The sequence below is a fragment of the Girardinichthys multiradiatus genome, chromosome 17 (assembly GCF_021462225.1).
Source record: "Girardinichthys multiradiatus isolate DD_20200921_A chromosome 17, DD_fGirMul_XY1, whole genome shotgun sequence".
Lineage (NCBI taxonomy): Eukaryota > Metazoa > Chordata > Actinopteri > Cyprinodontiformes > Goodeidae > Girardinichthys > Girardinichthys multiradiatus.
The window spans coordinates 23971517-23999037 of NC_061809.1; the positions used below are offsets into that span (position 1 = coordinate 23971517).

Genomic DNA, 27521 nt, shown 5'->3' on the forward strand with positions numbered 1-27521 from the left:
CATACCATACAGCATTGTGAATATTATTCTGAAGACAGTATTAATGTGGGGTCAGGGGGCTTTTCAATAATTCATTTTAATAGTAGGAGTATGCATGGCAACTTTCTCAGCTAAAAAGGTACCCTGGGAAATTTGATGAGAAATTTAGTGTGGTAGCAATCTCAGAAACCTGGATTACTGAGGGAAACAATCTGATGGATGGTTTGGATGGATATCAAATGTTTAGTCAGAATAGGTTAAACAAAAGGGGAGGTGGTGTTGTACTGTTTGTTAGGTGTGGATTGAGATGTACGGTTATTGCTAAAATGACATTTTCAGTTGATAACTTGATGGAATGTTTATCTGTTAAAAGGGTAATAGACCTGGACATATGTTAATTAGTTGTGTTTATCGAACTCCTGGGTCATCCAAAGATGAGTTTAGTAAGAGAATATTACAGACGTATGAAAGGCACAATGAAAAGTTTACTTTTATTTGTGGAGACTTTAACGTTGATTTGTTGAAATATAATGAGAATACTAAAACAACAGAATTCATGAATACAATGTTTGGTTTAGGTTTCTATCCATTAATTTTAAGACCTACACAAATAACTAAAGACAGTGCGTCATTGACTGATAATATTTTTATAAACAAGCTCAATGTGAAAACAAAAAGCGGATTGCTGGTTACTGATATAACTGATCATTGCCAGTGTTGACAATGTTGGATATTAGTAATCAGTTTAACTTAAGTATGACAAAGCAAATTACTAATCTAGTTAGAGTAAAATCATCTGAAACTGTGGAAGAAATGAAAGTAGAATTATTAAATTATAATTGGCAAAATGTTTATGTTGATGATGTTAATGAGTCATTGAATATGGTTTTGGAAATATTTGAAAGAACTTACAATCATTATTGTCCCTTCAAAGAATATAAACAAACATCTAAAAATAGATTGACTCCCTGGATGACAAAGAGTTTGGAGAAGGCATGTAAAAAGAAAAGTTATAAGGATTTCATTAAATGCCCAACTCATGAAAAAGAAAAATATAAAATATATAAAAATAAATTGCCAAGTCTGAGCCAGACTTGGCAGGCCCAAGCGCATAGTGAGGGTCTGCTGGGAACGTCTGGCGGACCCCTCGGCCAGGGATGTATTCAACTCTCACCTCCGGGAGAGCTTTGACCAGATTCCGAGGGATGTTGGAGACATAGAGTCCGAGTGGACCATGATCTCCGCATCTATTGTCGATGCTGCTGCCCGTAGCTGCGGCCGTAAGGTCTGCGATGCCTGTTGCGGCGGCAATCCCCGAACCCGGTGGTGGACACCGGCAGTAAGGGACGTTGTCAAGCTCAAGAAGGAGTCTTGCTGTGATTGGCGTGTGGGACTCCTGAGGCGGCTGACTGGTACCATGACGCCAAGCGTGCTGTGGCCCGGGCTGTGGCAGAGGCAAAAACTCGGACCTGGGAGGAGTTTGGTGAGGCCATGGAGAAGGACTACCGGTTGGCCCCAGAGCGATTCCGGCAAACCGTCCGGCGCCTCAGGATGGGGAAGCAGTGCTTCGCCAACACTGTTTACAGTGGGGGTGGGGAGCTGCTGACCTCAACTGGGGACATTATCGGGCGGTGGAAGGAGTACTTCGAGGATCTCCTCAATCCTGCCATCACGCATTCCCAGGTGGAAACAGAGGCTGGGGACTCGGGGTTGGACTCTTTTATCATCCGGGCTGAAGTCACCGAGGTGGTTAAAAAGCTCCGCGGTGGCAGGGCTTCGGGGTTGGATGAGATCCGCCCTGAGTACCTCAAGTCTTTGGATGTTGTGGGGCTGTCATGGTTGACACGCCTCTGCAACATTGCATGGCGGACGGGGACAGTGCCTTTCGATTGGCAGACTGGGGTAGTGGTCCCCCTACATAAGAAGGGTGACCGGAGGGTGTGTTCCAACTACAGGGGATCACACTCCTCAGCCTCCCTGGTAAGGCCTATGCCAGGGTATTGGAGAGGAGAGTCCGGCCGATAGTCGAACCCCGGCTTCAGGAGGAGCAGTGTGGTTTTCGTCCCGGCCGTGGAACACTGGACCAGCTCTATACCCTCTACAGGGTACTCGAGGGTTCATGGGAGTTTGCCCAACCGGTCCAAATGTGTTTTGTGGACCGGGAGAAAGCATTCGACTGTGTCCCTCGTGGTGCTCTGTGGGGGGTGCTCCAGGAGTATGGAATCGGGGGTCTTTTACTAGGGGCCATCCTGTCTCTGTACAAGCGGAGCAGGAGTTTGGTTCGCATTGCCGGCACTAAGTCGGACCTGTTCCCGGTGCATGTTGGACTCCGGCAGGGCTGACCTTTGTCACCGGTCCTGTTCATATCTTTTATGGACAGGATTTCTAGCTGCAGCCAAGGGCCGGAGGGGGTCTGGTTTGGGGACCAGAGGATTTCGTCTCTTCTTTTTGCAGATGACGTGGTCCTGCTGGCCCCCTCTAGCCAAGACCTACAGCACGCACTGGGGCGGTTCGCAGCCGAGTGTGAAGCGGCTGGGATGAAGATCAGCTCCTCCAAGTCCGAGGCCATGGTTCTCGACCGGAAAAGGGTGGCTTGTCCTCTTCAGGTTGGAGGGGAGTTCCTGCCTCAAGTGGAGGAGTTTAAGTATCTCAGGGTCTTGTTCACAAGTGAGGGAAGAATGGAGCGGGAGATCGACAGACGGATCGGTGCGGCTGCCACAGTAATGGGAGCACTGTGCCGGTCCGTTGAGGTGAAGAGAGAGCTGAGCCGAAAAGCGAAGCTCTCGATTTACCGGTCGGTCTACGTTCCTACCCTCACCTATGGCCATGAACTTTGGGTCATGACCGAAAGAACGAGATCCCGGATACAAGCGGCTGAAATGAACTTTCTCCAGCCGGGCACTCCCTTAGAGGAGCTCGGCCATCCAGGAGGGGCTCGGAGTAGAGCCGCTGCTCCTCCATATCGAGAGGAGCCAGTTGAGGTGGCTCGGGCATCTATACCGAATGCCTCCTGGACGCCTTCCTCGGGAGGTGTTCCGGGCACGTCCCACCGGGAGGAGGCCCAGGGGACGACCCAGGACACGCTGGAGGGACTATGTCTCTCGGCTGGCCTGGGAACGCCTTGGGCTCCCCCCAGAGGAGCTGGAGGAGGTGTATGGGGAGAGGGACGTCTGGGCGTCTCTGCTGAGTCTGCTGCCCCAGAGTGAAACATTTAACAGACGCAGTTAAAAAAAAAAAAAAAATCCAAACATTGTAATGAAATAGATATGGTTATTGTGAAAGAGGTAATTTATAGTATTATTAAACCTCTCACCTATATTTGTAACAGATCATTTTTAACTGGAACCTTTCCTGACAAAATGAAGATAGCAAAGGTTTTTCCAGTTCATAAAAGTGGAGACAAGCAAATATTAACAAATTACAGGTCGATATCATTGCTACCACAATTTTCAAAGATTTTGGAAAAATTATTCATAAAAAGGCTGGACTCCTTTCTTAATAAATATAATATACTGAACGAACACCATTACGGCTTCAAGAACAACTGCTCCACAACTTTAGCTGTGATGAAGTTTGTGGAGCACATTGTTGCAGCAGTTGACCCGAAGCTTAATACCGTAGGTGTGTTTATTGACCTATGTAAGGCATTTGATACTATTCACCACGCACGACTATTACATAAATGTGAATTGTATGGCTTATGGGGGGTTACATATCAGTGGTTAAAGAGTTAATTTGTACATATTGTAATCTATTACTCAAGTAACAACACAAAGTCACAAACAAAGTAAAATGTGGTCTCAGTTCTAGGACCTAAATTATTTACACTTTAAACGATATTTTTGCAGTATCCAGTATTTTAAAGTTTATAATGTTTGCAGACGATACAAATGTATTTGTTTCCTGGAAAAAATAAGGATGGAGTAATAAAAACAGTACAAAAAGAATTAGCTAAGTTGAAAACATTGTTTGATTACAATAAGTTGTCGTTAAATGAAGGAAAAACTAAATTCATGGTATTCTCTGGTAATCGGATCTATAATAATGTACAGTTATGTATAAATGGAGTTGAAATCGAAAGAGTATATGAGACAATTTTTAGGGGTTATTATAGACAAATTTAGTTGGAAGCCTCACATAGAATATTAGAAATAAAGTTGCAAAAACTATTGGAATATTGGTTAAAATAAAAGATTTAATAAATGTTAATGGCTTGTACATTATATATTCCTCTTTGGTTATGCCTTATTTGTCTTACTGTTCAGAAATCTGGGGAAATGCAAATAAAACAATTATTGATAAATTAAGTTACAAAAAAAAGCTACAAGACGTATTAATAAGGTGGGATACCGTGAACCAACTGATAAACTCTTTATTCAAAGTAATACATTAAAATTTAAAAGACATTGTTTATATAAAAATATTGGACATAATGTACAAAGCATTGAACAAAAGCCTTCCTTCTGGTATTCAGAGATTATTTAAACTAAGAGAATAAATATAATTTGCAAGGTTTGTTTATATTTGAATGTGCAAAAGAGAAGAGCCAGATAAAGTCTAGATGTGTTTCAGTTATTGGTGTGAAATTGTGGAATGAATTGAATGATGAGTTTAAGGTATGTCCTTTCTTGGTGAACTTTAAAAGAGCTTTAAAATGTAAACTGATAAAATCATACGCTGTTATGTAGAGTTACATTGTGAAGACATCCTGGTAGGATGTAAGGTAAAAGAAAAAATAGGGTAGGCAAGAATAAGCTTTGCTTCGGCCTATTCCTTTTTTGGTAAACTGTGGGTTTGTTTATTGTTATATATATTTTTTTCCTTTGTTTAGTGTGGACAATTTATCAAAATAAAGTAAGTAAGTAAGTGAATCTTACAGAGGACATTGTATGAGCGAAACTCAGGGTCACTACTTACACTAAAACTTGACTGTATTGAATAAATGTAAAATTTAACAGTAGAAACCTTTGATCAAAGCATGTCACAATTACTATGTTAGGACTACAGAAATTATATTAACATTTGGTTTTCATCCAATAAAAGCAGAACTCCACTAACTGACTAACTATGAATATGCAGGGAGCTAACCTGTTGCAACTACTGCTCTCTTTAGAGTTGCTTTGGTGATATCATGACATAACATGAACACGTCCTGCTTTGAAGGAATGACTTGCAACAGATGTATTGCACCCATCTCTTGGACTTCATAAGGCAGCAGTGTCTCTGAACACAGAACTAGTGTCACGTCAAAGAGACTAAGAAGTTAAGATTCTGCCCTGAGCCAGCTAATATGGCCGAGTGCCTTCAGAGCTTTGGGAACAAGCCTTCTCTCACAGGATTTGAGTCAACATCTCTCTACCGCAAAGTGATTCAGACCGAAAATTAAAAAAAGACACAGGAATAAAGCATGCCTTATTTCTTCTCACAACTTTTCCACAATGTTGAAAGTGCTACAGAATTGCAGTTCTAACATATTAAATGTACAGCTATGATATATGCCAAAGAAACAGAATATCATGACACACTGAATCGATTACCAAAACATTTGATTAATACTGTAAAGGTCAAGACACATAGGTTTTTGACAAGCATTGATAATGTAAGCCTCTATCCATATTTATTAAACAACCCACAACAGCATCTGCCTGCTCGGTGGCTGTCACTCTAAGGCGTGGTGTCTCGTGTTATAAGCTAACCTGTTCTAGCCCAAAGTCTTAACGGTCAAAAATAATCCACAGCTAAACTCCAAAAATCGGTTTTGTCACACCACTTTTCAGCAAGATGCATTCAATGTGACACAGGTAAATTAATGAGGTGTACCAGATGAGCACTTTGTGCAGTCTTTAAGGAGGCTCAAAGTCTGCAAAGTACAAAATGATAAATTCCTTTATGGTTTAAGACCAATCACTAGATCAAATCCTAATCTGTTGAGGTGGAAGTCAATACTGCATAAAGCACACCAGGCCAACTGTAATAATGTGGCTGGGTGCCTATGCATGCATACACTAATATGCATGCATGCATACACTGATATGCATGCATGCATACGCTGATATGCATGCATGCATACGCTGATATGCATGCATGCATACGCTGATATGCATGCATGCATACGCTGATATGCATGCATGCATACGCTGATATGCATGCATGCATACGCTGATATGCATGCATGCATACGCTGATATGCATGCATGCATGCTTGGATAGATACACTTTATTTAGGTACAATTTGCTAATACTGGGTTGGACCCCCTTTTGCCTTCAGAACTGCCTTAATCCTTTGTGGCATAGACTCACCAAGGTACTGCAAAGATTCCTCAGAGTTTGGTCCATATTGGCATGTTAGCATCACAGAGATGCTGCAGAGTTGTCGGCTGCACATCCATGATGCGAATCTCCCGTTCCACCACATCCCAAAAATGCTCTATTAGATTGAGATCTGGTGACTGTAGAGGCCATTTGAGTCCAGTGAACTCATCGTCATGTTCAAGAAACCAGTCTGAGATGATTGGTGCTTTATGATATGGCGCGTTATCCTGCTGGAAGTAACCATCAGAAGATGGGTACAATGTGGTCATAAAGGGATGGACATGGTCAGCAACAATACTCAGGTAGGCTGTGGCGTTGACACGATGCTCAATTGGTACCAAGAGGCCCAAAGTGTGCCAAGAAAATATCCCCCACACCATTACACCACCACCACCAGCCTGAACCTTTGATACAAGGCAGGATGGATCCATGCTTTCATGTTGTCATCAGACCAGGCAACGTTTTTCCAATCTTCTATTGTCCAATTTTGGTGAGCCTGTGCGAATCATAGCCTCAGTTTCCTGTTCTTAGCTGACAGGAGTGGCACCCAGTGTGGTCTTCTGCTGCTGTAGCCCACCCGCCTCAAGGTTCGACATGTTGTGCGTTCAGAGATGCTCTTCTGCATGCCTTGGTTGTAACGAGTGGTTACTTGAGTTACTGTTGCCTTTCTATCAGCTCGGACCAGTCTAGCCATTCGCCTCTGACCTCAACAAGGCATTTGCGCCCACAGAACTGCTGCTCACTAGATATTTTCTTTTTTTTGGACCATTCTCTGTAAACCATAGAGATGGTAGTGCGTGAAAATCCCAGTAGGTCAGCAGTTTCTGAAATACTCAGACCAGCCTGTCTGGCACCAACAACCATGCCACGTTCAAAGTCACTTAAATCACCTTTCTTCCCCATTCTGATGCTCGGTTTGAACTGCAGCAGACCGTCTTGACCATGTCTACATGCCTAAACTCATTGAGTTGCTGCCATGTTATTGGCTGATTAGAAATTTGCGTTAACGAGCAGTTGGACAGGTGCACCTAATAAAGTGGCCGGTGAGTGTATGTATGCACGCATGCATGGATATGTATGCATACATAGTCTTACTCTTTAAATCAGTTTTCATTGTTAACGCTGTACAGTAACTGCCTCAGAAAAAATAGGAGATGATGACATAGGTGTGTCCCATTGCTTCTAGGGACATGTTTACAGAGCTTGGTAAGCTGATTTGGCTTCAAAAGACACAAAACGTTTAAGTAGATTCAATGGATTATAAACAAAGTTATAACTGCAAACTAGTCAAGAAATTGCGAACATTTATTTAAATGTGTAACTATTAAACAGTTTGAGAGCAGGTATGTTACTATACAGATAAAACTGAAACATTATTTGCGGGAAAACTCCTTTGAGCATAAAGAACATCAATGGGAACCCAAACAGTAACTTTCAATGATCTTTATCTTAGGGGTATTTCCTGGAACTACAATCCATAAAACAAGATTTTTGTGATTTAGAAATATCAAAGAAGTTTACAAGCATTCAGGAAGCATCTGCTCTTTACTTTCTTTCAACAAAAGAGTATTTAAAGAGACTCTGAAACACCATAACATAGTCTGTGAAAAAACATCCAGATGCAGGCAGAGATTAAAAACTATTTTCTGCCACAAGCCCAGTTATTATCCCAACAATAAGACAGGGCATTTTTTTTTCATAAACTTCTCATCTACCATTGGCCTCATTAGGTTTTAAGTGAAGTAAAAAAGCAACAAAAAAACTCTGCTTCAATCCATAAAATAGTAGCTTAGAGAGTAAGCCTGTATCATTTTCATACTACATTAGAAGAAAAACATACATTGATCAGGAATAACATAACCACTGATTATCTCTTCGTCACTGCACCTGTTGGTGGGTGGCATATGATGGGCAGAAAGCCCATGTCCACCGTTGAAAGCACCAATAACTGGCACATGAGCATCAGAACTGGACCATGGAGCAATGGAAGGATTTATTTTAGAGCTCGTGGATGGCTGCCTGTGTGCCATCCTTACATCGGAACTAGATTGGATCAGGATGAACTATGGGAACAAGACCAGTGGTGGCAATAAGATACTTTGAGCAAAGTTCTTCTGGTAAACCCCAGGGCCTAGCATTCATGCAGACATCCATGGCTAGGTAGGAGGCATAGACATATTCCATCTACCTGCATTGCTGCAGACTATGTAGACCCTTTCATGGAAACAACATTCTTTGATTTCTGTGGTCTCTTTCAGATGGATTATGTGACCTGCCACAAAGCAAAAATGGTTCATGGATATTTTAAGAAGCACAACAACGACTGAGGTTTTGACCAGGGGGGGAGCAACACACTCTTAGGCAGGTGGTCATAATGCTATGCTTGACTGGTATATATTGAGAACACATTTCTATTTTAATAAAGCAAAAAGTACTGTCCTGTTCACAAGATTAAGGCAGACAATCAATATCCCTACACAGCTTCGTTGCCATGCATTCATTGGCTCTGCATGAACAGACCTAAAATATGCACAGTCTATACAACAATCGATGTGGGGCTCTGCATGGGGTGTCCTTATTTTCCGTGGAACAGAGAAAAACTGAACAGAATCCAAAACAAGACCAGCAGTAATGATGGGTGAAAGGTGAGTGTTAAAATACATCACACAGACTGGTTAAAGATTAATTCTTAAACTGCAGATTACCATTATTTCCATTGTAATGAGAGTATTTAATTTTCAAAACGTTAAAGAGGACTCCCGCTATATTTATTGCAACATATCTAGTTATTTGTGTATGGGCCGCGTCGCTGACTGAGCAGTCATTCATGTCCCCGTTTTACTTTGGTAAATTCTAAGACGATAAATATTTCCGGCTTCAACTCAATACAGACTGTCCTAAAGGTGCAATGCAAAGTCTAGAAAAAAAATCTAGTTCAATCCGCCACGCAATCAAGAAGAAGCACCAAACAATCACTGTTCCACAACAAAGTCTTAAATAATGTCATATTAAATTCACATTTTTGACTTAGAAACAGCAACGCCACAGAGACACTGAAGAGAGCAGCTCACTTGCCTGAAATGTGTAAAATCTCGTCCCATTCGGTGGATGCACCTTCGGGGAGTTTGTCCCCGTACTCATATCTGAGAAAATCATCATTCCTTTGCGCAGAAAACAATCCAAACTTATCCGTCTTTTCCTCTTCTTCAGTTCAGGCGAACGCAGAAACCTTTAACAGGAAACTCGTAAACAATCCGAGACAATGATTTGGATCAGCTGCTGACCCGACGCTGCGCTCCTGACATTACAAGGTGGAGAGCTCCGGTGAGATGCGCACCGCTCCTCATAGGGAACCAAACCCCCGATCATAAGGGTGACTACGAGGAAATCCCTTGGTCTTAACACCTCGTCCCCTTCACCAGCAGGTGATTAATCTCGGTGGGTTTCTAGTGATTTGAACAGAGAGAAGGACCGAGCGGAGCCATGCTCTCCCCACGCCCGCTGCAAGCTGCTCTGCTGGCGGCGGGGTTGGCTCTGTCTGTGCGCGGATTATCGCGCCCCCTCCCCTTCGGCTTCACCAATAATCAGTCAGAGCATCACAGCCGCGCTCAGCTAACAACACACAGGGTGCTCAAATTAGGAGGACACACGTTCCTTGTCTGTGCACTGTAAAACTGTACTGTTGTTACAGAACATCTTAAAAACAGTTTGGTTTTTTTTTCCTTATTCAAATACAAATCTGATTTTTATTGTTAAATTATAAGATGAAAAGACAAATACATCACAAGAATATTTTTGAAAAGTCGTTTTATTATGACATTTCAAGGTATAAGAACGAAAACAATTCTGGGCCCGAGTTTTGTTTCTTCTCATTTTCTGCTTATTTTTCCAATGGAGGGTGATTGCATGGGAGGATGGGTGTTATGAAGCCAGAACAAAATATGCAATTACCTAGTCTCAAACTATGGTTCATGTACTATCTGCAGTGACTTTCTTTTCAGAGACTTCTGATTCCATTTAAAAGCTGTTTAACCAGTTTGGGGAATGTTCACTGACCATTTAAAAGACTTACATCCTGGAAAGACATGCAGTGCAAGATGTCCTGAATGTGAGGAATAAATAAAAAGATAAAATGGGATTTGACTATTTGATTTTATAACAGCATTTAGCTGTTACTGAGTTATAAAATCCAGTTTAATCTAAAGGAAAACCTTCAGTTCATGCTGTAGCTTGATTTTGTGTTGTTAGACACAGCTCATGGTGAGTGGTTTGAACTTGAAGCTAGCCCTGTACTTCTTGGATAAGTTTAGTTCTGGAAGACTTCAAAGCAATGCTCTAGATTTAGTAGTTTAACAGCATTTATAGCAGAGAAGCAAAAGTTTAGCTGAGGTCACCAAAGTTAATTTATCCTGCTACTCAAATGCAAAGTTTACAGAAAATACACATATTCCCTTACATGTAAAATAATGGGGTTAAATCAGTTAATGAGATGGCTTGAATCTCAAGAGAAAGGGTTGCTCTTACTTTAACAATGTTAAAAATCATTGTCCCAATTTTTGAGTCACTTAAAAGAGCCCCATGTTGGGATTTGTTGATGCCATGTGAACATTAGGAGAGAGGCTGCAGATGGGTCTAACACTGAGGTTTTGATTGGTCAGTGGTTCTATATCAGCTGTTATGAACCTAAATGAGTAACTCAGAACTTGCAAAGTTAGAAAAATGGTGGTTAGATAGGTGTACAAACTTTAGCAAAAAAAAATATATATATATATCATGAGAAGGTCAGGAAATTATTTCATTTGTCTTTTGAAGAATTAGTGAAAACTGTACATTTTTAATTGGATAGCACAGCTAATCTAAAGTCTTTTTTAGACTGTTAGATAAGAAACAATTTTTTTGTTATTAGTTTATATATATAAGGTAAAATTACTATACATTCATTCCATATAAAAGCATATAAAACTTTTTCATTGTTAAATATATCCATCATTATGCATTTTCTAAATTAAGAGGAAAAGATGCCTGATTTGTGAGAAGGCTGAGGACCAAATCATTTAGAATAACAATCTAAATACTAAATAACAGCTACATTTTATGAGAACAAACATACATTTGCAGTGACTAGTCAAAATGTGGGACATTTGAGGTTCAAAACCTTCATTTTATTGGTCTGTTGAATGAGGTGGAATAACCTAATTTTATTCAACAGCAGTGATTTATGTGCTGTTTCAAAACAAGAGATTAACCTGATAGCTTTGAACAGATGGAAGTCAGAGGAAGGATAGAGATGTAAGTAACTATTTAAAAAGAAAACTATACTTTCTATGACATGTCTGCGGTTTATTAGGGTTTGCAAGAGAGCAACACTTTCAACGGATAACAGGAAGGCTAAACAGAGTAAAGTTGCTCTGTTATAATCTTTTCAGAATCTCAGAATAAGAGTAAGCATCTATATACTACAGGAAATAAACACAGAGACTGGTGTTTTAGTAATACTAGTTGTGATGACCATGGTAATGACCTACAGACAGTTTAAAATTTCAACTGCGATCATTTAGTATTTAATTTAGAATAGTAAAACCCTGTTTAAAGTAAGTGCGCTCTCTCTCTCTCTCTCTCACACACACACACACACACACACAGTAATGTTGCCTCTGCTCCTAGTATAAATAACAGTTCACTCATGGCAGGAAGTTATCAGTTATGGCTTTACAAAAACTTGAAAATATTCTGATATTCTGATCTTTATAATTTCAGGCTAATTTTGTTTAAAAAAAATCTGCTTTTAAGATCAATGTTGATGAAACTGTTGAGGTTCTGAGGAAAAATTGTACAGTAAAGCAACATCAGTTATTTTCTGACTGACTAAATTGACTTTTTTTTTGTATATTTCACAGGTAATGATAGTTCTGCAGTTCACTTTAAAAAGCTGAAAAACATTCAGATATATTATCTGAAACATAACATAAAACAACAAATTTATTTTCATTTAATTTGAAAGCTTTTCAGGTGTGGATGTGCACAGTTTTTACCAAAATGTGCTGCTAAGCCCTCCTGCACATCAACCACATAAGGATCTTTGTGCTTACAGTGTACTGATCTATGACGTAATTATCCAGATGTACAGTGGGCGTGGCTTAGTGCTAATCAGTCATTGGTTGGATGCTCTCAATCCACTGTGTTTCCTATGGCCTTCCCTGCTTTGTCTTTCAGTATTCCCTGAACTGCCAAAGCATCACAGATAAAAAATTACATTTAGCAAAAAAGACACTGTTAATGCATTATTATCCAAAATAAAATAATTATTTTAAAAAGTGGATACAAGTTCTGTTTCCTATTAAAATTAAGTTGAAATGTTCCATTGAAATTTTGTGCTATTCCAAATATGTTTATTCATTCATTAAAATTCACATCTTTTAGATCATCCATCATCCATCCATCGAAGAATTAAAGCAATTGGATTTGTGATGCCTGTGTTTGACCCATTCTTCTGACAGAAGAAGTAATAATAAATTGGTGAGTGGTATATTTGTGGAAACAATATAATCTAGGTTTGAGCTGATTTATGGGTGTCTAAAGACAGACAATACATTATCGTGTACAGTATAAAAACCTTCTGCAGTGACTCCGAACAATGATGAGGATAGTGAGACCACACATTAGCATGAGGCTAGGCTGTGGTTACCTGTGGAAAAAATGTTTATCTGATTCACATGTTAATTGTTTCTGTGCTGTATGTAAGTGTTTGTCAGAGCACTTTGCTAGAAGCCTGTTTGGTCAAGAATCCCCTTAGGCTGCAAACAAGACACAGAAAATAACACTTTGAGCATGTGTACAAAGTGTTTTAATGTTGTTTCTGGTTCGGGCATTGTGTAATGCAAGGAATGCTACAGTTTTAGCCAATCGTCTGGAAACATCTGTGTGTGGTGGCTCTTGAAGCACTGACACCAGTCGCTGTCCATACCTAGTCTCTTGGATGAACTGTGCTTCACAGTCCTCCCTTATTTTTATTGCTTTTGCAACTTTTTCTACCACTCAATGTTCCTTTAATGTGCTTGGATAAAGTACTCTCAATAGATGGCTTCTTTAGTAATGACCTTGTGTCGCTTACCTTCTTTGTGTAAAGCAAATATCGCTGCAGTATCAAATCATCAGTCTGCCAAAAGAGCAATCTTATAGTAATTTAAAAATTTTAATATTCATAATAAATAGCATGTTTTTTGCAGAAACATATAAAGTACAGTTTGTAGATTTTTAAATGATCCCACAAAGTTGCAAATTTGTTTAGAATCTGCACATGCTTTATTGATATGTATAGCTTTTCTTGCATTTTACATTTGACCTTACTGCACAGTCTTATTTTATTTTTATCATTATTATACATATTTGTGTGTATCTGCATGCTTCCATTTGCCTGTCACTCCGCTGCTGTAACACTCGAATTTCCCCATTGAAGGACAATCAAGTATATTGATATTCTGCTCATTTTATTCTGTTCCTGTCATCCCAGATTGCTGGTGTACTCAGCTATGCGGGATATCATCAGTTTCCACTTGTGATTGATGCAAGGCCAGAGGTTGTGGGTTTATGAATAGAAATGTTTTATGAAAGAGGGTAAAAACACTTAATATACATCACCTTGTAAACCTTGTATAAATCTCTCTCTCTCTCTCTTGAGAGAGAGATTTATTACATATACATATATATATATATATATATATATATATATAACTGATATAAATTAACCTTTTTGTTGAAATCCTAATTTATTGAGATGTGCAGGTAGTAATTTTAAGCCAAACTCATTAAATTGCTGAGCTATTACCTCACTATTTCACTGGATTAAGTACCCTACAGATTTTTAAACATTCCCTCTTTAACAGTACATTATTACAGTTTAAGTCATCACAAGATAGCATTTGTTTAAAAAGCACTGTGCAAATCTCTCCTATGCTCACAGAGGTGCACAGTTGATAAGCCCCTGGTAAATCTCTGCAGGAATCCAAGTTACTTAGAGGAAAATATGACATGTTAGAATTAGCATATGTTGTTGTCAACATGGCTGGCACACATTGTTGAACACATACTGGTAACAAGCTGACTGGAGAAATGGTACTTTACGGTGATGAGGCAGTGCAGTTATGAACTGTAGCTCCTCTGAACATCAAGTGGAGAATTTATAAGAAAACTTTACAGGATCAGCAATAGAAGAAACAAATTTTGTTTTTCAATTAAGTGTTGGGTGGGAACTTTTGTTTTCTTTATAAATAACTGGCATCATTGTTCAGTCTTCAGTCGAAAATCCCCTCCAGGCTCCAGAACCTTGTCACCTTTAGTTAATAGACATCTCTTTGCCTAATTGGGGTTTTTATTGCTGCTGTGTTCCACACTAAATTGGACAAGAAAGAATGCAGACTGCCAAACTGTATTCTGTATTAGAATATATTCTGGTGATTTTTTTTTTCCTGAAGCAAACAAACAATTTAGCTGCAAAACATCAACTCTCTTTGCTTTACTCAGCTATGGTTATAAAATTTCCACAATATGTACAGCTGTTGGTAATAGTTCTCGTGTCCTTCCCCGAAGTACAGGCGTCTAGAAACAAATGTCTGAATCAGAGCAGCAGATCCATATTGATCGTGTCAGAAGGGATGTGTTGGCAGACAGCTGTAATGGACATAACCCTGCTCCTGTCACAGCTGAAACATTGGGGAGGTATTGTCAAGGATATAGTCTGAGTGAACAAAATATCTGGAGCAGTCAATAAAATCCATCCAATGCAATAAAAAACTGGTGTAGAAATACTTGAGATGATTCTCAAACAACATGCATGTGGTTTCCTGTATTTTTAGAATGGTAGTTGGGCCCATAAACTGTCAGTGGTGGCTATCTCAGCTGATTAAACTATGTTCCCTTCATTTTTTGAGAATGGTGCATTAATTTGTGCATACTCCTGCAGACATTAGTCTACTGATTCCCTCAGCACTCCTACTGATTACGATAGAACAGCCCAAGCATTAAAAGCAAAGGAGTAAAATGGCAAACCTTGTAGCACACATGGAGAATGGTTTCAGAAAGGCTGTTATGTGTTGGTACTCCCTTATACATTTCAAATGTTCTAATTTCAGTCATTTTAGGACCTGGAGACAGGAGATAAACAATGATAAATCTTAAGGGGCTGTATGAAAATATAAACACATTATATATGAAGAAAGCCAATAGTCAGAGAGTAAACATCTTATTTCCTCCCTTCTCCATCCAGGCTTGGTTTAGGCATATTTTGTGGACAAAACCTTTAACTAGATGTCATCTATTTGGCAATAACTAAGTAAGTAAATACATAAACAAATAAAAAGGTTGTGGTCAAATGGTGATGGCTATGAAATGGGGTTTAAATTACCAAAAGGGTGAACTGACCCAGAGTCTGTTGGGAATAAGCATGCATACCAATGGGGTATGAAGAATAAAAAGATGCAGGTTGAACTAAAGAAGCCAATTAAAATGAGGAAAACACATGAAACAGAAACCAGAGATGCAGGCAAAGGGAATTGTATTCTCCAAATGCAATCTGAACACATGGCAAGAATAAAGTCCCTGCTAAAATCTGGCAAACACAAATATACCTTAGTAAGCTTGTGACTTACATACTTGTTCAAGGTATACCACTGTCCCCAATAGTTAAAGTTTGAAAACTACTAGAAACCTTTTTACATACTGTTGCTCTGGTTTAAAGTCATTTTAAAGAGATGCCAAAGTCAATTTGTGTTGTAATTTTGTTGAATAACTACTGTAAAATCATTGAACTGTGTATTTTTACTTAAGGTTATCATATAAGAGTTCAAACATGCCCATGTTTTGGTGCATAATTTACACTTCATGTCAGTTTTGTCATATTTAGACATCTAATGTTGCATTCTGTGATTTATTTACAGATATTTACAAGTTTATGCTATAGTAGCTTTTACATCAGATGTAAATTATCACTTCTAAAGAGATGTTTCTATAGATCTGACTCAATTTACAATTTGAATATAAACTCTACGCTGAAAATAAAGCTCCATATTTATGTATTTCAATAGCCAACCGAAGTTATGGTTTTTCTTGCTACCCCCTGGGAAAATCCAAAGGAAATTTAAATCTGGGCTCAAAGAATGGATTTTGATGGTGGCTGTGATTTGTAAGCAACCTTCTTTTCCTATGTAGCTTAAATGGAGACAGGTTTTGGACAGGATTTAAAAAAACACTCAAAACGGGCTACATGGAAGCAAACTCGCTGCTATATTTTAAAGTTAATCAGACTTCATTGTTTCTGGTCGACCGAACCTTTAAACTCCTCTTCTTTCACTTATCTGACAACAAATTTCAAACAAAAAAAGAGTCAATTTGCGCTGGCTTAAATTATTCTCAGTGGGACTCAACAACCTCTTGCGTTTTAGTGTCTCATAACTTAACAAGTGGCAGCCCCAAAAAACCAACGGAAACAAAAAGATTTAAAGTCAATGATAATGAAAATAAAGAACAAACATATTGTGTCTGTTTTAGTGGGCTTCAGTACGCCTCATACAGGTATATTTAGATTATTCGTTCTATATTTAGATTTCTAAGAGTTGTTCACCTATACATAAAATCACAAAGCCAAAGCAGCCAGAAACAGACGTACATGGACAATCTATTGGAAAGTAGTCAATCTCATAGTGAGTTTGAAAGTGAGAGTGTTATAGTACAGTTTCAATCATGTCTGAGTAAAATTACATGGCACTGAAAGTGGGAGGTTTTTGACTTTCAAGAGTGCGGTATCGCTTAGCAGTTCTAAAGAAACATGCTGAGTCGAGAGATTAGGCTGTCAGTCACTTTTTTGAATGTAGTTACTCATGAGCATATGCTGACTTGTAACATCTGGAGGATGTTAAGCGGTTTTCAGCATGCAGAGTGGATGCTTAAAAATTGGCTTTTTCATCAGCTTTAAAAAAAAATAAGTTAAATTGCAATCTGGGTCTGAATAAAGTTTCTAAATCTTATGAATTTAGTTGGAAGTTGCCCTGACCAACTAAACTATTTTCAAATTTTGACATGTTACAACCACAAACTTCAATGTGACTTCAATATGACTGGAGACTACATACTCTACTTTACATACTATTTTAAACTGGTGGAAGAAAATGTATTTTAATATATAACTGAGGGGGAAAAAACACTTGGAACAAACACAAACTCTAATGCAGTTACATATTTGGTGAAAATCACACACAATTTTTCATCTTTGATTCTGCCTGAATGAAGCTCCACACAGACATTAGATGGCAGCTCACATTGCTGTTAGGGATCTGAGAAACTGTGCTGCAGCCAGTCAGGCTACTGACCCATCTTACATTAAAAAAAACTGTAATTGCCTATCATATTTCCGTTCATACCTCAGCAAAGCTCTAAATACCCAAAAGCCCTTTCTGCAGCAGTTTTGGGAAAATAAATAGTGATGAAAAGTTGGCTGACAGGTTAACTGGAGACATTATGAAGCTTTAATGAGCATTTATACATGCACAAACATGCACATACACAATGCTGTCAGTGCTTAGAGCTCTGTGTGGGTGGATGATACCTCCCACGTGCTGTCCTGAGCAAAATAACTCACAATAACACAACACTATTCATGATGAGGACTTGTAATAGTGCTTAGATAATAGAAACTGAATCCAACAAAACTCCCTACCAGCATCTTCACATCATTCTAGGCTGTAGAAGCGCAGGATTTTAAAGTAATTAATTTTAGCAGTAATCAAGTGTGCCTTGCAGAAGTTAGTGAGGGGAACTGAAAAGATGCCGAATTGCTATTAAGATTGCACACTTTATATTACTGGTGTTCCCTTAAGTTTAATTGTCAGTCAGTCAGTCATTTTCTACCGCTTATTCCATAGTGGGTCACGGGAGAGCTGGTGCCTATCTCCAGCAGTCTATGGGCGAGAGGCAGGGTACACCCTGGACAGGTCGCCAGTCCATCGCAGGGCAACACACAAACAACCATGCACACACTCTTTCATACACCTAAGGGCAATTTAGAGAGACCAATTAACCTAACAGGCATGTCTTTGGACTGTGGGAGTAAGTTTAATTGTATATCTGCTTTTTTATAGATTGAAGTTTTTTTTTCTTTTTAATATTTTTATATGTTGAATGATCACAGAGATACAACATCTTGTTTTGTTGTTAACTATTTACTTTTCAATGACGTGACAACAAACTGATTGGATTTTTTCCAGCAGAAGAGGCACACATTTGTCAACATAAAACCAAGAATTCTGCTCCTGTCAAAAACCACTAAGTAAAATATTCTTAAGTGTGTTTAATCATTCTTTTTTTTTCTTATTTTAGCTTTTTTTACTTATTTATTTGTCTTTATTCATTAATGTTTTTAAATTTATTTTTTAGTTATTTTCATAAAAATTCGTAGAAAGTCTTTTATTGCGTAGTATTCAAAATATACAGTTTTTTAAAATTTAAATAAAGTCTTCGAATCTAACTAAGACCAAACACCTTCTCCTGTGAAATGAAAACATTTCAAATTGAAAAGTTATTGATACCTTCTCTCAAAACATAACACGCTGTAAGTCATAAATCCTGATTTATTGGGGGTTCAAACTGAGGCACACAAAACAATTTTCAGTCACTAGTAGAGCTTTTTGTATCTCGCTGAAAGCTGAGGGGCTCTAATTGGAAGAAACTGCACCACACAGATGACCTCCATATTGACACGATCAATCTTTCAAGCGTTTACAAGCACTTTTCTTTTTATTTGCTAGATGTGCGTCTTTCTCCCTCCCACCCGTTCCCCTGATTGTTTTTACTTTATTTGCAAGTTCAAGCTCATCAGTCTTCTCCAGCCACGCAAGGGAAAGGAACAATCTCATAACTCTCTCATTACCGCCCCCAGCCTGGTAGAGAATCCTGCTGCTGCTGCTCACAGATAATGGCAAACCTCGCTTTTGGGACACGAAATACCATTTCTGCACTAGTTGTGCCTGTAGAACTCGTTAAGTAATGCAATAAAGGGGCAAAGAAAACAAGGTTAAAGTTCTGAAAATGATGAAAAAAATGTTTAAACTGAGCTCTTGTAATATTTAGGGGGAATGCTTAATGAGGATGAGAATACAAAAAACCTTTATGAGGACAGGATGAGCAGAAACTCACACCATAGATGCGCAAGTAAAACTAAAGTCTCCCACAAAGTTTGTGATCGAATGCCCCAGATCTCTTTAAGAGGGAGGATAAATGTTGCATCCTCTAAAGTCCAGATCCTCACATCCGAGCTGACTGATGGAAAAGAAACCTGCCCTCATTTTTTGACTAAGAAGGTATCTACTGTCTCTGAATGGACCCTCCGTCCTGTGTGCTGAAGAAACAGAGCACTACGTCTTTGGTCCTGTCCCTACAACCAGGTAATCACCAACATTAATTAGCAATGCTGACAGCGCAAACAGTCTTATTTTGAAGCACAAAACATCCAGCAGGTAAAATCGTTAGAGTGCCTTCTGTCTGTCAGCATTTTCATTCAGTTTCAACAGCAATCACACCTCTAATGACAAGAGAAAATAATCACTTGTTTCCTTTTTTACTGACAGAGGCTGATGCTTTTAACCTGATAAATATTGTTATGAAGTCACAATAAGTCTGCTGACACAAATGGGCTGTGATTTATGGCTTTGATTTACACAGTAGTGGAGAGGCCTTTTTTTTTTTTTGCAGCTGGAAGCATCAAGAGAATTACTCTCAAGAATTATCACAGACTCGGTTTCACTTTGCCGAGACCAACAGATCTGTTAGATAAATGATTGAGGATACAATAAAAGAGAATAATATAACTTCCTCTTGTATAAAATAGTTATACTTAAGGGATGAGCAGATCTCCTGTCCTTCACTACCATCTGCTGGGCAAATTTAACAGCAACTTTAAGTAATCTGGTGAAATTCATTTTCGCACAATCAAAGACTTAATTTGTTCTTGAGGGGGGAATTTATTTAAAGTAGCTTAATGTTTTCATACATGTTATGCTGGTTTTCATAGCTAAAACATTTCAATCATTATGCATTTTTGTGCCTTATTTGTGCCATTTCCTAGCTGTACCCCATACTTCTTGGCAACTAATTAAGTAATGTGGGGATAAAGATTTAACATTAAGAAATAGGACACTCCTTAGAGTTGAAACATAATCAGTACTCACAAATTTGGTGTAAAGACACATGACTTAACCTGTCTGTTCATGTTTTGTAAATCATTCCTAAGGCAGACATCAGTATAGATTGCCTTTTAAGCTTCTAATAGAAAAAAAATGCCAAAACCTGGAAGACCAAAAACCACAAATAACTTAAAAATGGGCTGCATGGTGGAGTCAACAAAAGAAAGTCATTTATATGCCAAACAGCACAGAAATAGGCCTCAAAACATCTGAAACAAAGTTTTTTGTAGTGGTGAGACCAGCGGTGTGGTCACAATCAAAACCACTGCAATTGAAGAAAAGCCAACAAGGCCTTACTGAAAAGTGCATCATTGCTACTGTTTAACACGGAGGGGGGTCGCTTATGTTTTGGGGAGTTGTGAGCTACAACGGCACAGGGAAGATGGTCAAAATTAGGAGCAAGTTGAATGCAGCTTGTCAGCAGAAAAAACTAGAGGAGAATTTACATTCAACAGCCTGGGAGATCAGTCACCTAACCTCAGTATCACTGATTCACTTTGAGGAGATCTCAAGCATGCATTTAATGTAAGACAGCCCAAGAATTTACAGGAAGTGCTATTATTGCCAAAAACGATGGGCAGTGTTATCATCTGGGAAAATAAAATGTCTCATTCACAGCTACAGCAAAAGACTTCAAACTGTCATAGATGTTATTTTATTTTATTCAAACTTTGATTGAAAAACAAATAATGCAGATATTCGTTCCATTCCATTTTTTTAAATTACAACTTGTCCTCAATTTGTTTTCTTTTGGTATCTTAAGAGGACTTAAAAAAAAGAAAAAAAAAGAAAATATATATATATATATACATACACATACATTTACGCATACCTATATACCTTTGTACCTATGCATAAAGATCATAAGTGTGTGTAAGTAAATAAATAAATATAAATAAATAATCTGTTATGTCACACTAGGCATATTTATCTATTTATTTATTGGTCAGTCAGTTTCTATACCACTTCTTCCATAGTGGGTCATGGGGAAGCTGGTGCCTATCTCCAGCAGTCTACGCCCTGGACAGGTCGCCAGCCCATCACAGGGCAACACACAGCAAAAGCACACACTCATTCACAAACACCTAAGGGCAATTTAGAGAGACCAATTAACCTAACAGGCATGTCTTTGGACTGTGGGAGGAAGTCGGAGTACCCAGTGAGAACCCACGCATGCACGGGGAGAACATGCAGAAACAAACTCCATGCAGAAAGACCCCCAGCCGGGAGTCGACCTTCTTGCTGCAAGACAACAGTGCTACCAACTGTGCCACCGTGCAGCCCTCTTGTATTGGTATTTTTCTTCACTTGATTTCTTTTTAGTGTGCCACCTCTTTTGGTCACCAGATGGCAGGCTTGTACAACAAGAAACAAATTTACTCAGTTTGCAGAAGCAGACAAAAACATAATTAGGGCATTGCAGTATGATTTTACCAAAAATAAAAATCAGTCAAACATCTGAGTTTCATGTTAACTAAATGTTTCAGGTCCTATGGCTCATTTGAGGTTTAAACACAATTTTCTTTGGTCTCAGAGCAGCTTTATAGAAACAATTTAAAACAAATTTCAATCACTGACTTCAGATTTTTAAATGTTTTAAATCTTAAAGCTGCTCACTACTTTAAAGATGTCTTTCAATGTTTGAAAGGTGATGTGCTTAACGTTTTATACATATGGTGCTGCTTTTTATAACAGGCGGATGATGAAAAAAGTAAAAGTAGGCACTACACAGTGTCATCTGAACTGAATATCTTCAATAATTAATGCATAATACTTTAAGTGGCTTTAAGCCAGCAATCAGAATAAAACTTTGTCATAGATTCACACACATTACCTACATGAATCACTTCAAGAGAAGCGATATCCTGTGAAGAGCTGAAAATCACAGCAGCTCTAATATATCTGAATAGCAGAGCTTCTTGCAGCTGCACTCATAAGTGCTGAACTCAAGACCTAAAAGGTTAACTCCTGTAATAACTGGTAATTAGTGACGTGAGTGGGGTAGTAAGATGCACTGATTGGTGTTGTGAGTCTGTCTATCCAACAGTTATGCATATATTGTTGTTCAAGTTGCACTGATACGACAGTCAGTCATCATGCAACTTTGGTAGAGATCAGAACGAAAATAATAGGTGATAAATAAAAAGCTCTTAGCATGGTTTTGGAGAGGTTTTACTTTGAGAAACCATTTCCATGTACCATGCTGACGGGAAATAACAAACCCGAAATAATTAAATGATCACTTTTAAATAATAATCTTGAATTTTTTACTCTGTTTTTATTCAATTGAAATATTAGATGTCTTTTCTTTTTTATTCTGTAGCAACTTGCGAAAGTCTGAAAGTGAGACAGGATGGAAACATGCATTTGCTAATTTCATAGTGTTATGCTACAGGATATAAATAACATTTCTGTATTTTAAACAAAATTTGTGTTCCTAACTAATCCCCACCTAAAATTTGCACTGAAGTCAGATTTAAAATGTAGGAAAATAGCACCAGTGATAAGAAAAAAAACATGCACCTTTTAGGAGAGTGTGTCATTGCAGACCTGGGCCCAGATTTGTGAGTAACCTTTAAAGATTCATACTTTTACACCAAAAGCTCCAGAAAATGACACAGTCAGGTTTCCTTCACTGTACTTAAAACATTTTCCTCTTTTTCTTTTTTTATTATGGCACATATGCTAAGTCTGAGTTTGTTTTTTTCTTTAGCTGAACCTCTATCCCTGTTTAAGAAAATAAACAGCAAACCAGCTTTGAGCTTAACCATTAATGAGACGCCAGGCATCCCGCCCATCGGTTTCCAGTGTGTCAACTGGGCTTCTAAAAGAGTGACAGACCAACCTCAGACATGTGAAGATTTGATTTTAATTTCCAGACATCAGTGATTTCATGTGTTTGTTTTGTTTGTGTGGCCATGTATGATAGAGCCACAAATGTTTAATTTTTATGGTAGTCTTCTTTATGTTTTGTTCAACATAACTTGAACAAAACTAGGAGAACATGAAGTTTCATAATTCTATGTAATTTAGTAAAAAAAGGTATTTTTAGCTGTAAATTTACAACACAACAAAGATGTTCATTCAAAAACAGACACCATTAGTGCATATTATAATTAAGAAATATAAAAACTCATATTCTTATTCAATCTATAGTTTAAATATATGTATACAAAAATATATTTACATTGCTGGATTCTAAAGACATGTAAAGATGTGTAAAATATCTTCGACTAAGTTAATATTTTATTTCAGTACCATAGTCCAACACTGAAAAATAGCCAATAACAATTCTGCTAAAATAAGAGTAACTGAAGTCATTTTTAAATGTATAAATATTTGAAGATGATCAGGATGTTGAGGAACTTTTAATTTGTAATACATGACTACACAGACTCATATCTCTTCACTACTCCTGAAAATAGGAAAGACAGGAGAACACACAATTTTAAATTAGGCAGAGTTGTGTTGCTCTTCATAAATCAGGCAGAAAATGGTAAATTGCCTAAAGATGCAAATATTTAAAGCCAGGGTAATAATTAAACAGTCTAAAACTAATGGAACTGTGACAAACAATGCTGAATGGGACTAATTTTTTTTATCTTGTACATCAAACAGAATTTGTTGCAACCAGTAAAAAGCTTAAAACCCAATTCTAGATAGACCACTGGCAGGTTTTAACGACAACATATTTTTTTCATATAGAAGCACACATATGTGAATGAAAGAAATTATAATGGCATGCAGATATAAACCTGCCAGTGTTTATAGGTATCAAACATTTTTCTCCTCCGAAGCTCCTCCAGTTCCTGATGTCTTCATTTTTCTGGACCCCTTTCCATTTGTTCCCTGTGTTATCTAAAACCATGCAAGAATGTGAATGAAACCCATTAAGAAAAAAAAAATTGTGTTATAATTAAAGCATCTATCCAGCGCAGAATGGATACGTTGAGTGGATGTAACAGATTCTTAAAATAAAACAGGAAGAAAGGCTTTCCAGCGGGGGATATAAGAAAAACACTGCTTTAAACTTTGCACTTAATTTTCTAAGAAAGGCTCCTGATCCGTCTTCTTCTCCCTTTTGTCTTGTAAGTGCTTGTATGTGACGTTGGACATGAGCAGCCCATCCACAAGGGACAGCGGGAATGGGAAAATGGAAAGGGATAGAGAGGACAGAATCGGCCAGCAGAAGTAGAGCACAAACCTAAATCACTAAGGGCAAAGACCATGGGTCTGTTGTTTCTGTGCCACAGTTTGTCACGCAACCTCTAAAACCTACTCTTTGTCAAGCGTGTTTTTTCCTCTAGCATGTATTTCTAGACCTTCTAGTAATGTCGGTTTAAATCCAGCTGCTCTGTGAGGGCCTCAGAAGTTGGTTGGAGAACGCCAATGAACAAACTGAACATGAAGACCAAAGAACACATTCCAGACACATCTGGAATAATGACAAGCCATGAATATTACCGCAGTGACGGGAGAAGCTCTAAAGAACTCAAGAGTGACAAATTAATATTAAGGACCACAATGGCCAGAGCCGATCAAACCGAGGTGGTTCGAAATCACAGCTGAAGTGATTTGCTAGAGTAAGTCTTTATTTCACTATGCATGTTTGTAGTTGAAACTTATCTTATATTTAGTAGGCTCACACCGAACCATAGAACAATAGTTAATAGCAGCAGAGCTGAGTTGAGTTGAATGAGGCCGAGCAGAGTGGAGCCGTGCGGTGCTGGAACTGTGAATAGAAAAGAGGCATTGGAGACTATGAAGACTTCAGACTGCGGCAGAGGCTGACATTTATACAGTCAGTTATGATGGAATCATCTACATCGAAGCAGATCTCTGTGTTAGAATGGAACAGGGCGTTGCATGGTGTAGCGGTAGAGCGGACGCCCCATGAACAGAGGTTATAGTCCTTGACGCAGGCGCGTCTGTCTGGTAACTGTTTATAAAAGGCCACTGGTGCCAAAACAATGAATAAAAAAAGAACGGACCAAAGTCTAGACTTAAATCTTACTGAATTTTTACAAGCCACTGTATGCTATGTATGATATAAATAATACATGAGTAAAACAATTCTATCAAAACTAAAGCTGGATCTACATCCTGATCAGTAACTTAAGCTGCAAGTAAAGTATTGATGCTGTGTTGTAACAAACAATTTCATTAATCCTAATGTCAAATGACATTAAATCAAATAATAGGAAGTTTGTTCAGTGAGATCTAAAAGAGGAAGTGCTGCATTTCTCCTGAGGAGTCCTGACTTTAACATAATTTAGTGTGATATCACATGAAGACAATCAACTCAGTGAGAAAAACCAGTCTTGGACAACAATCTTTTTGAAAAACTGTGTACAAAAACCCCTGAAGCTCATTTTTTCTTGGGAAATTACATAAATACTGGTAAGCAGCATTAAGCAATATTCTTGGAAAGAATGGTGATATAATAAAAAGGGCATTCATTCTGAACTTCACAGACTCTAAAGATGCAGTGTTCACAGTAAAGATGAAACAGTGGAAAAGAGCTAAAGTAAAGAGTTGTGGGTTGTGATGTTAGATGCTTAATGTATGGGTAAGAATTAGGTGAAATTACAGAACAACCAATGTGAGTGCAAAGGTCAAGTTTAACTTTTTACAACATTTATAGTTAGTTTTTCTACTTTGTTCTTGTCCTGTTTAACAGCTTTGAAAAATAAATTTAGAATTACAAGGTAAAGTGTTTAACACACTCTATACTCTGTACTCTACAGTAAGTTTTAATCTCACCAAAACAGAAATCAAATCTTGATTAGGTGACTACATTTTATGTGTAATGGAGTTTTGACGAAAATACAACTTGGAAGACTCCCCTCCACTTCTGGCTCCGTCTAATTACTCCACCACGTTCTCTGCTCCAACCAATGAGCTCCTGATCCACATTCCTCTTCGGCCAGTCATCCCTCCAGGCTTTGCTTTAAAAGACCTTCATACGCAGAATCTCCTGCTCTTCAGCTGAGCCACGTCACATGCCCGACCACGTCTCTGGCGTCTTGGTCGGTTCCTCGCACTGTTTTGTGACGGATCCTCGCCCTCCTTCCTCCTCTTCCGCTCGTAGGAGCGTTCGCCTGGCCTTCCGCCTTGATAGCCCATTTTCCCCCATCTCAGCTCTGGGCAAGTGGAAAGCGCCTTAACAACTCCTGCAATCCTCCTGCTAAGCCTCATTGAGGTCACCCTGCTTCCACCCCAGCTCCAGCCGCCACGTCACCCGGCCCAGCTGCTGCGGTGGTTCTCCTCCGATCTTTCTCTCACACCGCAGTCTTCAACGTCTTCTTCTACTCTGACCATCTTCCCTGCTTCATTCATCTCGTCCATGAATTCTCTCCAGCGCTCCAAATCATCTCTTACTTCTCTGGGAGTTCCCCTCCAATTCTGCCACGTCAGCACTTCCTCTTCTCCGCTCTGCCGACGCTCAACCCGCTCCTTGGCCCCTCCCACTGACATTCACCCTCAACGCTCATCCTGGTTCGTCTCTAAGGGTGAGATGTATCACTCCATGCTCTCTTCTCTGTTTTCTCATGCATATGTCCTTCAAGCACACTGTGTTTCTCACTCCTCTTTTACATTCAGGTAGATCATATACTCCCATGCATTCTAACATCCACTCAGGCTCCGCTCCAAATCCTGCAGGGGCAACTCATTAATCTGGTTTCTCACATTTTACCATCTCCTGAGGTTGACCACTGTGTCGATTCTCCTGATGACTTTACTGCTATGTTTAAATAATCTCATCCCCGCCTTATTAAAAATGTCCTTTTTGGCGAGCTTATGCTGCCTTTAGGCATTTCAGAGACGTGTCCTGCTCTTAACCCCAGCATAGAATAAGCTCGATCCCATCCCTCCCTCTTCATCGACCTACATCTCAAACATGGGTTCCTGATTTTTCTATCAATATCACAAATCCTTCTCCACCAAAGCTGCATCCACCCTCACTCAATCAGAGGTCTGCCTAAACTGGTTTATTCTTGC

At 38.8% G+C, this 27521-nt stretch overlaps 1 protein-coding gene across 12 annotated transcripts in view; it reads right to left on the reverse strand.

Annotated features, from left to right (window-relative positions):
- Nucleotides 1–27521, reverse strand: part of ppfia2 (PTPRF interacting protein alpha 2) — a 222827-nt gene that overhangs the window by 131714 nt on the left and 63592 nt on the right. The window contains exon 1 of one of the 12 annotated variants that reach the window (XM_047390072.1): nt 9367–9848. The exons of 10 other annotated variants lie outside the window; for them this stretch is intronic. In XM_047390072.1, the coding sequence (XP_047246028.1) occupies nt 9367–9450 (84 nt within the window). In that variant the 5' untranslated portion in view covers nt 9451–9848. Of the gene's footprint in view, nt 1–9366; nt 9851–27521 lie in introns of those variants that run through there. One more of the 12 variants, XM_047390070.1, reaches the window with a different exon arrangement.